The sequence below is a fragment of the Stenella coeruleoalba genome (assembly GCF_951394435.1).
Source record: "Stenella coeruleoalba genome assembly, chromosome: 17".
Lineage (NCBI taxonomy): Eukaryota > Metazoa > Chordata > Mammalia > Artiodactyla > Delphinidae > Stenella > Stenella coeruleoalba.
In genome coordinates, this window is record NC_137163.1 from 74,747,972 (window position 1) to 74,765,872 (window position 17,901).

Genomic DNA, 17,901 nt, shown 5'->3' on the forward strand with positions numbered 1-17,901 from the left:
ACCAGACAGAGCGGTAGACATGCAATGAAACCCGGCAGATGTCAATGCTGAATGTGAAGTCAAGGGAACTGCATACTTAGCATTCGAAAATATCACGCTTCGCAAGAAGAAAACATTGCCAATAATCTGCTTCACATTGTATTTTAAGCAGATCAAACATAGTATAAGCATCAACCAATATATTTAAGGCAGCGCCTCTTTTTGGATATGTAAATAATTCTAGAAGTCAAATCTGAGGCACAAAGTCCTTAAAAATTGCAGTATCAAATTATAACTGTTAATGGCAACACTGTTTCAGATAGCATAAAATAAAAGAGAAAAAACCACTCATTGAAATATCTCAAGGATTATATTCGAAGAGCAAGGAAAATATTAATACACTAATCTTATTTTAAGAAGTCAAATATTTTGATTTGTTATACCAACAAATTAAGTCATTCAAAATCTGTTCAAACTGGGGAACAGTGGCCAAATAGTTAATGAGTAAAACTTTGGTACATTAATATTTTGAGCTCTTTCAAAATTTCAGAGAGTGTATAGATTAAGGAAGCAGTTAAAATACACAATATTATATACATATATGTCTATGTATGTGTGTATAGGCATACGCACATACACAAACATACATATTAAATAAGAATTAAATGAAAGGGAAGGATATTCAAACAGTGCCAAGATACCAACCTGCAGATTATAAAGGAAAAACTGTATCTTCCGATGGAGTGGGGTGGTGGTCAGCACCTTAACCAAGTGAACATAGCACCAATAGTGGGAAAACCTGAAACCATATGGCTCCTGATGTGATATAATACATAGCAGAAAACATCACTAACTAGTGTTCTTAACAAATACGTTTAACAAGAATCTAATCGTGAGGAAACAATGACCCTGAATGTGGCACATTTTAAAAGACATCTGGCCCCGGCTCTTCAAAGTCCACGTAATAAGCTTTAGATTATATAGATGAGCTAAATGCAGACAACAGAAAGGTTGGGAAAAGTGCTCTGGATTCAGATACCAAACAGGCATCATGAGTGGAATGCATGGCCCTTGGCTGGATCCTAAACCCAAAAGGCTCTAAGAGTACCTGACTATAGACTACGGATTAAATGACTTACGCAACTAGTGCTCATTTTCTAAGGTGTGATATGTTATCAAGGTTATAAAGGAGTGTGGGCTTCTTCTGAGGGGGTGCAGGCTGAAGCCTCTCGGGATGAAATGCTATGATGGCTGTAATTTACTTCCAGATGGTTGAGCAAAAGACAGCGTGTGCACCAATGTACTGCTGTATACAACATGTTAACAACTGGTGAATATCGGAGCAGACACGGCATATATTCATTGTCTTTATCTTTGATTATCTATGGATTTTAAAATTTGTAAAATAAAAAGGTGGGGTGAAAATTATAAATATTATTCTCTCTTTCCATCCAGGTCCAGAAAGGGATGTCATTTTACCTCCCCTACAGAAAGAAAGAAGGTAGACTAGTGACAAACAAAAAAGAAAGAATAACTTCCAGTGAATTTTTCAACTTTTGATAAAAGAACAGACTTTCTGAAAATGAGATATAATGGGAAAATTCAAGTTTCTCCCCAGTAATGAGATTTGCAGTACTAAAGGGACATTGAGGAAAACATTCCTGGAAACAAGAAAACTCATGACAATAAAATATACCTGGTTCTCATCTCTTAAGACTTCACTGTTGGTTGTTTTTATAGTTCAGGGATCTTAACAATAGTAAATACTATCTAGAAGATCACTATTAGATGGGTCATCACCCAACAGAAGGAAAGACAGATTCCTGAAGTTATAGATTCTTAAATGAAGGACTCCATGGATGGGCTTTAAGAAACACACAAACCCTTAAAAACGACTGACAAAATTGTACATAAGTCTTGCTCTGGGGGAGAGGGGGTATGACTTTCATCAGATCCTCAATGAGTCCAATGACTCAAAAAAGAACCACGGTGCCCAAGAAAAATACTATTCAGTATATTATGCTATGTAATGTCTATCAAAATATTAAGTATTTAAGATAATTTTCCCATAAGTTTCTTCTGGCTTTCTGACTATTAAAGTTTCAGAAATAGTATCTAAAAAACATTTATTTTAAGAAGTTATAGTTAAAAATAAATTCCCAGGACCATTTAAAATAATGTGGGATTAGTGAACTAAAAAGGGATACAAGTTTAAAAACCAAAACAAAACTTACCTTTGAGGTGTTGTTCGTGGGCTTTTAAAGGCTGTAGCGTGAGGTCTATCAGATTTGGAAGCTTTGCATTTCACTTCATCTTCATATAATTCTGCCAAGGCCAACTATAGAATAACAGATTTGTCATAAAGTATAAAAACACTAGAAATAAACCCTTCTACACAATGACAAGTTATGAGTAGACAATTAACTTGTAACTGAGTAGTAAAGATGTCTAATTAAAAATGAAGGCTGCCATTTCAGAAGATGACTCCCTTGCAAAATAAAACTGCTGCATTTCTCATTTACAAAATGAACCAAAAATGCCACATATAGAATAAATTAAAGTTACAATAATTGTTTAATTACTTTCAATGAACTATTCAACAGTTTCAAAAACTATTTGGTAACAGATCATTTTCAAAGTTGGACCTACAATTCTTTTAAAAATACTTGAAGATGTTTCACACTAATGTCAGTTTGCTCTCATCAGATCCCATAAAAATATTTCACTTAGCTGTTCAAGTTTTCAAAATCTGAGTACATGAAACAATTCCAAAATTATTCTACTTAAAAGTTTGCCAGACATATAAATTTCATCAAGTTTAGGAAAATGAGCTTCATTTCAATGAATGATATATACAGTTTATATAACTTTTAGAAAGCAATATTACCAAATTATGCTTTATAGATATATGGCTGGATATCTTCAAAATGAAATAAACAAAGCATGGTTTTTGAAACTGGAATTTTAAGAAATTATCAAAATATTTCATTATCATATAAGTTATTTTGTTCCCACTTCTGACTTTCTTGGACAACTCAAAAACTTTCCTTTATGCCCCTTGTGGCTATTTAATTATAATTGGCATGACCATAATCTTTGGAAAATTAAAAAAAAAAAAGACAAAAAAAATCCCCCAATCCCCCCAAAACCCAGATGAAGTGCTCCTTATTGAAACATGAGAAATATAAAAACTATCTCCAGGGATTCTTTCCTCAGTAGGAAAAGAAAAATATGCACACAAGAAAACAAAAATGAGTCTTTATTTTTCCCACCTAATTTTCTACCTCCACCCCATACACATATGTCAACTTTCATATTTCTAACATGGCAATTTTGCAGGAAATCCTAATTATAAAAGTGCTATGTACCCTAAAAGGACTCATTAAAATCCTAACTTAGGCTCTTACTGTGTGAGCTTGGGCAAATTATTTAACTTCTCTGAGCCTTAGTTCCCTCATCTTTTAATGCCTGTTAAAACAATACCTTAGAGGTATTACATAATGTATGTGAAGCACAAGGCAAGTGCTCCGAGAAGATATTATTAAAAAATGCTCAGCAATGATTGTGTCAGTGTTTCATTTTCCCCAAGGTTTCTTTTCTTCCTGCAGTGTTATCTATATATCTCCTATGGTCTTTTCCTACTTATCCTCTCCAAAAGGAGAAAACAAAACAAAATAAAAAACCCACCACAAAACAAATGAGAAGAGACAGAGGCAGAGACAGACAGACACTCTGACTACTTCGGCCCAAAGTTTTCAGAAATTTTTACCTCCCTGAAATTTCTTCAAAACCGTATTCCTTTATGGATTTCCTCATGAGCTGATAATATTGCTCTATGAATTACTTTTAGGCTATTCCTATTCCCATCAATGAAAATGTTATCTGTATGTCAAAGGGCCATTTCAGCCATCCTTCAAGAAGCCTTTTCTAATTTTCTTAACTAAAGTGGTATTTCTTTTCCAAATCCTCATAGCACATTTACACTGAACATTACATTGTCATCACTTGTGTACTTTTCTTACTATTTCATCCCCCCTACTATAATTTAGGTTTCCCAAATTGTTTTTAACATAGCACATGACAGGCACCCAACAAATTCTTGAATTATGTAGACTACAACTCAACATGAATCATAAAGAGACACAGATAATGTTATAGATTTAAAAACTGAGATTATATTTGCTATAGTTTTGGACCTTGTTTTTTGCTTTAAGATGATTTGAATAAACCCTGTAAATCAAATAATCTTCTATCAAATAGATGAATAATGCAAACAATGCCTTTTGACTCCATGGAATGCAGAATATATATTAACAAAATAGGAATATGGAGAAAATTACATTACAGCAGGGAGCCCACCTAGCTGAAAGGGCCAAGTTGTCACCAGTACATCATTGACTTAGAGGAAAATGAATGATATTTAGAGGGAATTAATGCCAGGATCCATGATGTACCTGAAGCATCATATGCCATAAGTTCATAAGCAAATATTTTAAATAAAGTTAATCTATATTATTTGACATAGCAAATGACACCACATCAGAAGAGGAAATTAACTGATGCACTGGTTAAAACCAGTAGAAAACAACAACAAAATCTCAGTCAAATAAAGAGATAAAAATGTGTGCTCTGTGAAGTAAAGATGGCACTGTGAATTACCAGGACAGCCTTCCATGAGCTAAACAACTAGATTATGAAGATATTTCAATTACACACAGAGAATAAAGTAGGTAAGTCCTGATAATCTTTTCTCTAGAATTTGAAATGAGAAGAATGTGAGAAAAGAACCTGAAATTGTGGGTGAGAACATCAAATATATAGCAAAAGATTAAAAGTACTGGAATTCCCAGTCTTAGAGGGACAACTGCCAGAAGGTATAACACAGATGTTTCAATCTAGAAAAGCAACATCAGCATCACCTGGGGACCCTTGAAAACTGCAGATGCTCAAACCCCAACCTAGACCAAGTGATTTAGAAAATCAGGGGTGGGGTCTGGTGTCCGTGCTTAAACAAGCCTTCCAGGTGACTCTGATGTATGTTAAAATTGAGAACCAACGATATGGGAGGCTGACATCAACAGGACGAGGGTACTTGTGACAAGTGCAACACAGTGCCAGACATCTGTACACTTTTCTTACTCATAGAACTCCCCTCTCTGCCCCACCCAAAGCCCACTCTGAACCCTAGGAAGTACTGAAGTTATTAGCCCCAATTCTCCTCAAGTCCAACCTCTATGGAAACAAAGAAATAAAAACAGAAATCTTTTTCTTTTGATATCATTCTGGAGGAAACCTGGGACAGAAGCATACGATCAAATACCTTAACTGTTAACCCCGTTGTGTGGATGGACTGAGGGGCATGAGAAGAGACAAAGGGCTCTGAAAATGTTCACAAACACTAACGGACACTGAGGTTTTGGGGGTGAGTACTGTCACTAACAATCCTATACCAAACTTTCCCACTGCATGTTCCCAATTTTGGAGGAGGAAAGGACCTAAGATCTGCTCTCAGTTTGAGATCCATGGGAGACTTCTGAATTTGTGAGTCAGAGGCTCACGCTGCTGGGAGGCTTTTGGGAGATGACGAACCATCTTTCCTCTTGAGGTGAATGAGGAAATCTCTCCTAACGTAGATGCCGACAAACCCTACGCCGCATGGCAGCTAAGAAACAGGTACTCAGTGGTACTTTTGCTATTTCCAATTATACTGTGAAAGACTCTCAGAGCGAGTTGTCAGGAAAGTTCAGGAGTATCTACTGAAAACTGAACCAAGTGGGTAAGTCTTCAAATAAACATGGCTAGATTAAACAATAAAATAATCCCCAAATAATCAGTATCCAAGAAACCAGCTGGGGAGACAACATTATCCAATTCTTTTAAATCTTTGATACTCTATTTCTTCACATGCCATCACTTGGTTGTTTTCAGGTTTCTCTGCAAATTCTTCACATTCTTATTAAATTCTAAGGGAAACACTATGAATACTTAGTGTATTTGATATTCCAAATCACATTCATAAAAAATCAGTTATCTATTTGAAACTACCTACCGGGAAGTAGACAGGGGATGGAATTTAAAAAACCCCAAAAAACCCTATTTTCTAATTGATGGTGGAAAGGAAGGAATTTTCACAATTGGCGACATCTACCACAATATCTCCAACAATTTATCATATCTTAATCCAGTGGATGAAGTATAAATTTGTCAAGTATCAGGTGATCATTAACCAAGCTGTTCTCATTTTTCACATAAAAAGACAAAATAGATTTAAATTAGAGAAAGGATATTAAGTCACATAGTTTTAAGTTTAATAGCATTAGCATGGACTAACCAGTGAAAGTTATAGTATTTTTCTCCTTTAAGGGAAAAAGAACCAAATATTTACTAAGCAAGTCTGATCCAGGATAACATGGGATTGAACAGACACTTTATAGACATTTCTTTATTTCATCCTTGACACCACCATCACCTCTAGTTTACAGATAAAGACACTGAGGATCAGAGAGGTTAAGACATTTTTCCGATAGTCACATAACTATTAAGTGTCAGGGTCGAGATGCAAACCGAAGTTGTTCTGACCAGAAACTCCACTTTTTCCCTGACAGTCAATGCTGCCTCTTAGTGATACCGGTGTTCAGCAGAAAATACGAGGTGGATGAGACCTTCCTGCCCCTTGATTCTGTTTACTGCATCTGAACTGACTATGAACACTGGAACTATTCTACACTGAGTTCACCTCCTAACCTGACACCAATCTCTCCATTCTCCAAATTTGTCATTTTATGCCCTACTTATTTTGGCACTAATTCATACTCCATCTCAAAATGTTCTGTTAAATATATGTGTATATTTACAGTGTCCCAGTACCAACTGTGGATTTGAGGTCCTATTTATCTCTGCATTCCCGAGCTTAGCAGTATGTTACATGGCAGGTGGTCATTATATGTTTGTTCAAAGAAATAGAATGAAGGTGTAACAATGAAGTAACAGAACTTTTCTACCAAGGCTTGTGGATTGAATGTCATTTACTTTTAATTATAGCTCCCTACAGATGTTTACTTTTTGAATTTTATCAATGATCTTACAAAGAGACAGTTAAAAAAAAAAAAACCTCTAAAATGAGTAGTGTGACGCATCTGGCGGAGCAAGATTTGGTGCGCTGGTGTTTAGCTAACTAATGTCAATGTCCTGTAACATTACGCAGTTTTATTTCTCTGTTTCTTATGTGCAATGTTTTCTAGACTGTAATCTGTTACAACTAGGCTGCGCAGCCGTAGGATGAAATACTTTTTAGTTCACCCCTTTAAAAGGGAAAAGCTATCTGATAAAAAGGAACCCTTTTACACGTAAGTAATCGAGCCACAAACAGCATCCAAGACAAACAAGATCAAACCAGCCCACGCTGTGACTCGATTTCCCCACGGCCACAGCAGAGCTTTCTTCTGCAGTGAGTCTGACCGGAGCATCAACCGATGAAGCACTCAACTGACCCCTAACCCCCCAAACGCCATGAGCAGCTGCTTCTTAAACTGCAAATGGGGTGGAGGGGAAACGAGGCAGGGGCACCACTGACAGCCGGGCTCGGACACTTGTTTTCACCGACGCCGCTGCCCGGCGCGCCGCCTGGGGCGGACCCGCGGCGCCGGAATCACAGTTCGGTCCCCGAGCCGGTCTGGGGAAGCTCGGCCGCGGCCAGGGCGGTTCCACACGCCCCGGCCGCGCCGTCCCCGACGCCGCGCCCCCACCCCGCCGTTCGCCGCACCTGCAAGTCCCGCGCGCTCGGGGGCCGCGGCCCCACCGCCCTCGGCCCCTCCTCGCCCGCCTCGCCGCCGCCGCCGCCCTCCGCCATCTTTCACTCGCTCCCGGCACCGCCGCCGCCGCCGCCGCAGCGTCTCCCGCGACTTCCGGGGCCAGTTGCCTGGCAACCGCGGGGCGGGGCGGTCCCTGCGCGTCCCCGCCTCCCCCGGCCCCCATGCGCGCTTCTTCCGGCGCCCGCCCACCTGTGCGGTCCCGCTTCTTTCCTTAAAGGAAGTTGGCTCAGAATTTCCCCGCCAAGAAGCCTTTGCGTAAACCCGGAGGCAGCTGGGCGCTGCCCTGGAGGGCAGCACGGACTTTCGTGTTCTTTTAACCCCACAGTGACGAAACGTCCCCTGGATGTTTCATCTGATGAAAAGTGCCACCGTCCTTTTCCAGTCTCGGTCACATTCTCTCATTTCCTTGCCAAGGACTGGGTGGTACGTCGCCCCCAAAGCGTGAATTGACGTTGAGGAGGAAGAACCCTGTAAACTTTCTTTGCGATCAGAACTAGAGACTTCTAAATTCATCTGAGATTTATTCAAACTCCTGTCTTATCCCAAGCACTTTTATATCCCCGGATGCAAAGGTAAAAAGAAGTAGTCCTGGTCGTTATAAAACTCACAATCTGTTGGGAAAGGGAGAGGTATAAACAGATAATGAAGTGCCATTTGCAGTAGAGCTTTGCAGGAAACGTTATGAGTGGCATGTGGGGTGTGAAGGGGAGTATTCTGTTGGCACCTGGTATGTGCACCATGCTAGGTGCGTTCGATTGTATGTGTAATCTCGTCTGTTCCTCTGCCAGGCGAGTATTGTTATTACCGTGTTATACCTGAGGAAAGCAGATGACAAATAACGACTAAACTCACCCTGTTGTAAATGGTGGTACCAGATCCTAAGCCTCGCATTTGTTGGTTGTCCAGATATTCTTTTGAGTACAACGTTCTGCCCTAGAAATCCCGGGCTTTTCTTTATAACCCATAAAGCCAAAGGCATTTGGTCGAATCTTGAAGGATAAGTACCCCTGGTAAACTTTGGACCAAAAGAGACCACCGGGAGAGGCATGGGTTTGAAATACCATGTTTATCCTGATAAAGTACTGCATGGCAGAACCTTAGGAGAAATGACAAAAGATGGTTGGGGGTTGGAGAGTGTGGGTTTGGATCTAGACTGGAGATGTATGCTTAGGGCAGATGCTGAACGGTCTTGCCTTAGTGAAGAGATTGAATATTACGCTCCGGGCCAGCGATTCTTAAGGCTGATGCCCATTAGAACTCCCCTGCCATCCTTTCACTGCAGGAACTCAGATTTAATTAGTATGGGGCTGCACTCAAGCATCATGTTTTTATAAGCCGCTCCCCAAGTGGACTTTGCTTCTGGCTATGACAGTGTACCTGGTACTGGATTTGCCCTTCCACTCCCAACAATGAAAAAACTAGACAAAATATATGAAACGATTATTTTCAGACATTGAACTACAGGCAGTACAGATCTGTGCTATGCCAGAGAAGGGAAACAAGCAAAATGAGCTATGTTTGTCCTGGCTTTCTGCCTGGAGCTCTCCTACAATGCTGGTGGGAATGGAGAATGGTACAGCTACTTTGGAAAATAGTTTCTTCTGAAGTTAAATATTCAGTTATCATAAGATCCAGCAATAACACTCCTAAATACTGACCCAAGAGGAATGAAAACATATGTTTACAAAAATATTTGTACCCAAATGTTCATAGAAGCTTTATTCATGATAGCCCCAAACTGGAAACAATCCAAATGTCCATCAACAAATGAATGGATAACATTTCGAGAAATTCATACCACAGAATACTACTCAACAGTAAAAAGGAAGAAATTACTGATTCACACACCATGGCTGAATCTCAAAGACATTATCTTGGGTAAAAGAAGCCGGATGTCAAAGAGTAAATATTGTCCGATTCAGTTTATACGAGATTCTAGAGCAGGCCAAACTTATCTTTCCTGACAGGGGTTGCCTAGGGTCAACTCTTTGCGGGAAGGATAAGCTTGGGGAATTTGAAAAAGGATATTTGGGAACTTTTTGAAGTGATGAAAATGTTTTATATTGTTATTGATGTGATAATTACACACTTTGTGTGTGTGCATGTATGTGTTAAAAACACATTGAGCTATATACTTAAAATGGGTGTACTTTATTATATGTAAATCACACATTTATACAATTAGTTGAAAAAAACCTCCCCAGGTAATTCTGTTGTGCAGCCAAGGTGGAGAACCGCTGGTCTAAGGCAATCGGGAGGCATTAAGTGATTTGTGATTTAGAAAGATAACAGAGGCATCAGTGTGTAAGATGAATCAGAGTTACAAAATTAGAAGGTTATGTGGGGTGATTAGGATTAAGGTTTTTTTGGTTTTTTTTTTTTCCGCCTTCGCTGTGCAGCTTGCGGAATCTTGAACCTAGGCCCGTGGCAGTGAAAGTACGAGGCCCTAACCAGTGGACCGCCAGGGAATTCCCAGGAATAAAGTTTTACCAGTGACAGTGGGTAAAGAGAGAAGCAGTAATTGGTAGAGATATTAGGACCAGAGCCAATTGGCGCTGAAGTCTTACATGGGGAATATGTGAAAGGAGGAGGAATACAGGATGACGTTGAGGGTTTTCGTTAGGTGGTTTGGCAAATGGTGCCTCCTATAAATTATTGAGTTGAAAGGGAGAAGCAGACCTGAAAAGACAGAAACAAGTTTGCTGTGGACATTTTGTGGTTTCGTTTTGCTTTATTTCCTTCCAGTTTTATTGAGCTGTAACTGACATACAGCACTATGTAAGTTTAAGGGGTACAGCGTAATGATTTGACTTACATACATCATGAAATGTTTACCCAGGTAGGTTTAGTGAACATCCATCGAATGGTATAGATACAAAATATAAAAGAGATCATTTAGGGGATCATCAACTTAAAATAATCCTGTATATTTATAGGTTGCTGTATGTAAACCTCATGGGAACCAACACTCTGCAATAGATAAACGCACACACACACAAAGAGAAAGGACTCCAAACACAACACTAAACATTGTCATCAAATCACAAGGGAAGAGAGTGTTATGACATTTTGAATTCAAAATTTATGTGGGACACTAGAGGGAAAATACATCACAGAGCAATTGCAAATGTGGGTCTAGATATTAGGAAGTAAGAGAATCTTGGTTTGGAGATATAGGTTTGGTGATGACTGCCCATGAGCGATAGCAGGGTAGATGAGGCTTCCTGGGACAGTGTGAGATGTGATAAGATGTGAGCACCAAGAATACTTAGAAAAACCAGCACTGAAGGGCTCAGTGGGGAAAGGAGAACATTCAGACTAGACCTAAGGGAATAGTCAGAGAGGGAGGGTGAAGGCAAGAGACTGGACAAACCAGCGACATGGCGGTTTCAAGCAGGAGACCAATGCTGTCGTTTCCTATGGATAATCAAGATTAGGATTTTCTGGTGGGCTAGTGGTTAGGACTCAGCGTTTTCACTGCCGTGGGCCTGGGTTCAATCCCTGGTCGGGGAACTAAGATCCCACAAAGCCTCGCGTATGGCAAAAAAAAAAAAAAAAAAAAAAAAAATTAGGACTGGAATGTGTCCACTGGATTAAGAGAAGAGATTGCTGTACCAAGTTTACTATGAATTTCATAGAGAGGAAAATCCACATTTTAGCAGTTTGAGAATGACAGCTGGGACAGTAAAGCTGTGTTTTCGATGTACTTAAAGTCAGAGGTATGCAGGACGTGGCTCATCCTGGCTCGGGAGAGCCTGTGGTTACATTTTCAGGAATTTTACAGGTAGATGTTAAACACAGCCATTATTAAAAGTGGAGGGGAAGGGGGGAAGGATAAATTAGGAGTATGGGATTAACAGATACACACTACCATATACATAGATAAACAACAGGAATTTACTGTATAGCATAGGGAACTATATTCACTGTCTTGTAATAACCTACAATGGAAAAGAATTTAAAAAAAAGGATATAGCTATCTACATATGTATATGTATGACCGAATCACTTTGCTGTACACCTGAAACTAACCCAATATTGTAAATCCACTATACTTCAATAAAAAAGTAAAGAAAAAAATTAAGTTACATAAACTTACAATGAAGTCATATTAAAAACCAATGTAATAAATACTAAAAATCAATTCCAAATTATTTAAATACATTTTATAATTATCTATGCCATACATTTTATTATCTATTACCTATTCTAAATATATTTTATTATTATCTATACAGCTATTGTATCTACATGGTGGAAATACCATGTAATGGCACGCTATGGTACACCTCTTCCCAACTCCACATTCAGTGACAACATGTTGGTAGCTTGGAATTCACCATGGTGGGAGTATTCACAACTCAGAAATTGGCAAATGCCACACTTAAGACCTTGATTTATTATTTTGTTCATTGTCTACTCTGAATTTAAGAATGTGGTGGAGAAAATGTTTACAAGGCAGTTAAGACTTAAAAGTGTTCTGTGTTTGTAGCTGCTATACTGGGAATAGCAAAAGGGGTAAAAAAGGGGCATTCTTTCAGTATTTGAAAATGACTGACTGATACAGGAAGGAAGTAGCTGCTCGTGTCATGTCATTGAGTTACTATGTATATTGTGTTGTTTCACTCACATCTTAACTTGAATGAAGGTATCAACCGACATTGGTGACATTCATGACAGGCAGTCCCTCTCTTTTTAGCTTGTGATGGAAGCTATAGTACCTCTTCCCATTCTTCTCCAAAGAAATGATCACAGGTACCTCACTTCCCCTCCATTTCTTACTATTTTATATTCTCAAAGTGATTGAGGGGGTTCGAGAATCATGGAACTTATTCATTCTAAAGTTTCTTACCGTTTACCGTAAGCTACAAATCAGTCTTTTTTATTTATTGATTTATTTATTTTTGGCTGCGTTGGGTCTTTGTTGCCGCGTGCGGGCTTTCTCTAGTTGCAGCGAGCGGGGGCTACTCTTCGTTGCGGTGCGCGGGCTTCTCTTTGTGGTGGCTTCTCTTGCTGTGGAGCACGGGCTCTAGAAGTACAGGCTTCAGTAGTTGCGGCACGTGGGCTCAGTAGTTGTGACTCACGGGCTCTAGAGCGCAGGCTCAGTAGTTGTGGCGCACGGGCTTAGTTGCTCCGTGGCTTGTGGGATCTTCCCGGACCAGGGCTCGAACCCGTGTCCCCTGCATTGGCAGGTGGATTCTTAACCGCTGTGCCGCCAGGGAAGTCCCCAGAGTCATTTTTAATTCCTCTTTTTCCTTTAACCTCACAGTTTATTGTTTACCAAATCTTTTGATTTCTCCTCCAAAATATCTCTTCTTCACCCTCATTGCACTGACATGGTACAAATTCTTTTTCTTTTAATTGAAATAAAATTGTGATAGATTTAAAGTGTACAGTGTGATGATTTGATACATGTAAATCTTGTGAAAGGATTCCCCCCATCTGGTTACTTAACATACCCATCACCTCACATATTTCCTTTTATTCTGGTGAGAACAGTTAACTTCTACTCTTTTAGAGTAGAACTTCAAGTCTCAAATTTCAATTATGCAACACAGTCAACTACAGTCATCATATTTTACATTAGCTCCTCAGACCTTATCTTATAATTGAAAGTCTGCAAGTAGACCTCTTTCTGGGAAAAGACTGGGAGATGGGCATTTCTGTATGCTCCCTCTGCACTGAGCCCTGGGGTGACAGCCAGTTAGGAGCTGTTCCTTTGTTTGCTACGGTCTGATAGGTCCTACAAATGCAAGCCCCCCTGGTCCCCAGAGCCAGACAATCAAGGGGTGCATCTCCTGGGTTGCATCTGCAAAAGCCAGGCGTCAGATGTGCGTACAGGCTCCTTCCAGGGAGAAAACTGTGACTTGGAGGCAGACCTAGGGAGTTGGTGGAGATGCCCCTACCAGACTCCCCAGTCTCCATGGGGGGCAGCAGGTGGCCCCTAGGCATGTGCTAAATTAGGGGCCTGACCCTCAGGCTGCAGATTTTAAGGAATGCAAAGAGACCTCTTTTAGGTAAAAACGAGGAGGTGGGCATTTCTGTCTGCTGCTTCCGCACTTAGCACTGGGGGGCAGCCATGAGGTGTCCTCACAAACCCATTAACAACTCTTTCTTTCTTTGCGTTACCTTTGTACCATAAGCCCTGTTGGCTTTTAGAGCTAGGTGTTTTGGGGGCCCATCCCTTAGGTGGACGTTTTAAAAGCTAGGGCACTAGATGTTGGGTCGAAACCCCTTGCTCCCCAGGGAGAAGCTGGGAGTTGTGAGTTCCCTCCTGACTGTATGTCACTGCACCGGAGGTGGGGTTTCTGATGAAAGTTTCAACCTTTCCTACCCGTTTTGATGTGGATTTTTTTCTCATTTGCCTGATGTGGAGGAGTTGTCCAGCTAGTTTTTGCATTTCTTTCAGAGGGAATTGTTCTGTGTGGAGCTGCAGATTAGAGGTGTCCATGGGAGGAGGTGAATTCAGGAATCTCCTATGTTGCCGTCTTGGACCGGAACTCTCCGTCGGTTTACTTGTAGAATTTCCCTTTCTCTCTGAAATTCCTCACCTCTTCACCCATCAGATCCCTCTTTTCCTATAGATTCTTTAGCATATTTCTTTTATTTATTTAAGAATCCCTGACTGCTGATTCTAACATCTGGTCATTGCAGGGCCTGTTTATAATAACTGCTTTTTAACTTTTTAGAGATTGCGGGTCACATTTTCTTGCTTCTTTGCATAGCTAATATTTTTTATTTGTATATTGAGTATTGTAAAGGCTACATTATAGGAGCTCTGAATTCTTTCATCTTTCTCTGAAAAGTGTTGTTTTTTTGTTGTAGGCAGTAAGTCCTAAGACATAGCCATTAGTTTTAAATGTGGCCCTTTATTGTATGGTGACTCTTCTGGTACTCAATGGAAAACCCGAAGTATTTACCAGTTCCCTCTCATTTGGCATGACTTGAACTCCAAACGCTGCCTCTCAAGAAGAGAAAGATGCTGAAATCTCTGCCCAGGTCGTTTAGGCTCTACCTTCTGCTGCTTTCTGCTCTGTTGCTTGGACTCTCAGCTTAGGTCTGCACAGTTAAGGAGCTAGTCAAGGATTTGAGAGGAGTTTTGCACAGATTTGGGGACGCCTTCCTTTGGCTGCCTCGTTGCTAGGATTCCTCCTCTTAATTCCCAGCCCCGAACTCTGACCTCTGAATCCTTGGCCGGATGAACCTGTCCCTTTCTACTTGAGCTCCATTTCCTGTGTGCAGCACAGTTAGTGGAGCCGTTAGGTGAGAAGTCAGTAAATTTAGATCAACCCAGCCTGCTTCCCCTCTTTTAAGGCTGAGATCGCCTGTGACATCTGCCTGTCTTTGGTCATGCTTGTGTCCAGAAATTCTAACTATTATTAGGAGGAGATCAGTCTGATACAACCTATTCTGTCACTGCTGGAAATGGAACCTCAGTTTGCTAATATTGTTTGGAAGTTTGCATTTATGTTCATGAATGATATTAGCCTATAATTTTTCTTTCTTGTAACGTCCTTGTTAAGTTTGGGGATCAAATTTATTCTGACCTCACTGAGTGTATGGAGAAGTATTCCCACTTTTTTTAATTCCATGGAGGAGTTTCTCTTACGTTGGTGGTTTTTTCTTCTCTAAATTTGAGTAGAACTTATTAGTTAAGGCATTTGGGGTTAGACTTTTCTTTATGGAAAGTTTTCAAATTACGGATCACAGAGCTGTCTTCCCAGTCCTGGGCCTCAGTTTCCCTTCCTCTGTAGACAGGTACCATGAGATCCTCCGGACTTGTCTCTCTGGATCTCTCACCATCTACAGAGTTGTGAATTCACTTCCTGGACTTACTCTTAGTCCAGGATCCAATCTTTTCAACTAAATGTATTCAGGAAGCCTTCAACTCTGTAGAAACATAAAAAGATTTTTTCTAAACGCCACAATGACTTTATGCAAAGCAGATGCTGCCAGCCTCTTTGACTTAACCTCACCCTCCGCTCTCCTCAAGAATGTCAGGAAGGTGCACATCGAAGCTCTAAGTGTATGTCCATTGTGTTTCCTTCGGTTCATTGTAAAGGTCTCTATTTTTCTGTCGTTCGATTTGCTTCTCTTTTCTGTTCCCAGAGTTGAGCATCTTCTAAAAAGTATCTCCAAAAAGCATGACTGGACATTTATATGTTCCGGAATCTAAATGTTTGTGGTTGACCTAAGAGAATACAGAAGTAAAGTCACCTCTACGGGTTTTGCTGATGGGAGATTTTGGGTTCAGATGGTCCAGGAGCAGCGTGATGACATCACTGATCACCTTGGAGACGACTGTGGTAGATGGGGCTGGTGGCCTGCTGATAATAACTCCCGATCATATCATTGCTTCTCCTCTGCTTTTTATGTTTATATGTATAATTGATGCTTGAACAACATGGGGGCTAGGGGCGCCGACCCTCCGCATAGTCGAAAACCTGCCAGAAGTTTACAGTCAGCTCTCTGTATCTGTGGTTCTGAATCTGAGCACCAACCGTAGATTGTGTAGTACTGTAGTACATATTTGCTGAAAAAAATGCACGTCCAAGTTCAGTCCTGGGCAGTTCAAGCTGTGTTGTTCAACGGTCAGCTGTATTCTCTTTATCTACCAGCTGTTTCTTTTTTCCCCCAGCTGTTCCTTTTACAGACAAATATTAGATCTACCTATAGAAGTAACAACCTTTTATTTTATTATAATCTTGAGTATTAGATAATCTAAGTTCTTATGACTATATGTAAGATAAAATACCCATCGATACGGGGGTTCTTCTATATGTACAATTAGCATATGTGTACGCATCAGTCAGGAAAGGCACTGCTCGGGTGACAAAGTGTCCACACGTCTCAGTGATGCTTACAGACCACGGGGTGACAATGAGTCAATGGGGACGGTCTCTGTCTCATGATAGCTTCGCTCAGAGACCCAGACTGATGCCACCGCCACCCTCTGGGACAGTCTCTGCTGTCACACAGGGGGAAGGACATTTGGAAAATCATGCTCAGGTCTTAAAGCTTTTGACTGGACCTGGCACGTGATGCTCCCATTCATGTGTCCTTGGCCAGAGCGAATCCGGAGGCCCTGCCTGACTGTCCAGGACTTGGGGGATGCAGGAGAGCTGGAGCTGTGATCACACGAATGACTATTTCAGTGTGATTCACAAGTTAAGAGCAGGGGAGCACCCAAGGCTTTCCTGCACTGGTTCTAAAGCACTGGTCCTGGGAGTAAACAGTCCCTTTCATCTCATTCTGAAATTGTAACAGAGATACAGTACAGTGGACTAGTAAGTGTAACTAAGAAAATGCAGTGGTGTAATAATCACTACACGATTCCCCGAAAGCTGTTCTTTTTATGTCTAAAGCCACCGAGGTCTTCCCTCTGTCATCGAAGTGAGAGAACTTAGACCTGTTCTCAGATAGTGGCTTCAGAATTATGTGAACAGAGCATCACTCATGCACGGGCTCTGCTCTTCACAGGCATCTCCCCCTTCATGCTTCCTTCCCGGTTCTCAGCTCTGTGATACGTTACTGCCTTTGTTAGTGAAGTATTTAGACAGGGAAACATCACCAGGTAGAGCAAGGATAAAACTAGAGAGTAACAGCCACCGAAATTGCAGCAGTGAAGTGCTGTTCACCTGTGCCTAAAAATAGCGCAGTGGAGTAAATGCACGGAAGTTAGCAGCTCTGCGGAGGCTAGCCGGGGAGCGCTCAGCAAAGGACGAGATTCCAGTACGACCTGACGACACATCCAGGAGGACGAGGTGCAGGCCTGAGACCTTGGCCTTGTCTAGGGGTGGTCGTCGCTCCTGTTGACCAGTCTTGGGCACTGCGTCAGCCCACATGCAGCCTACCTACAGCAGAACCTCCTCCGTGGGCCCTCGGGAGGCCACACAGGTTTGAGGTACTGACACCTCTGAACTGTTGGGCAACAGCACAAGCTCTGGGGTGGCCAGAGGCCCTGCACCTCTGTCAGCCAGCTACGCACATGTCACTACTTGCTGTGCTTACCTTGCTGGGAAACACTGACCTATAGCTCTGCTTTTGTCGCTTTTCAACCACTGCTGTAGTGTTGACTCAGAGATGTTTGAGCTTTATGAATTTACGCAGC

General features: G+C 41.0%; 1 protein-coding gene and 1 long non-coding RNA gene across 3 annotated transcripts in view; one reads left to right on the top strand and one right to left on the bottom strand.

Moving 5' to 3' along the window:
• UBXN2B (UBX domain protein 2B) overlaps positions 1 to 7,828 on the bottom strand; it is a gene marked incomplete at its 5' end in the record, with an annotated part of 31,680 nt that extends 23,852 nt beyond the window's left edge. Inside the window, 2 exons of the mRNA XM_079901765.1 lie at positions 2,214 to 2,317; positions 7,742 to 7,828. Coding sequence (XP_079757891.1) covers positions 2,214 to 2,317; positions 7,742 to 7,828 — 191 coding nt within the window. The remainder of the gene's footprint in view (positions 1 to 2,213; positions 2,318 to 7,741) is intronic.
• Positions 7,829 to 7,909: 81 nt separating this feature from the next.
• Positions 7,910 to 17,901, top strand: part of LOC307176108 — a 167,240-nt gene continuing 157,248 nt past the window's right edge. For both annotated transcript variants that reach the window (XR_013824607.1, XR_013824608.1), the window contains exon 1: positions 7,910 to 8,362. This is a non-coding gene — a long non-coding RNA (uncharacterized lncRNA). The remainder of the gene's footprint in view (positions 8,363 to 17,901) is intronic.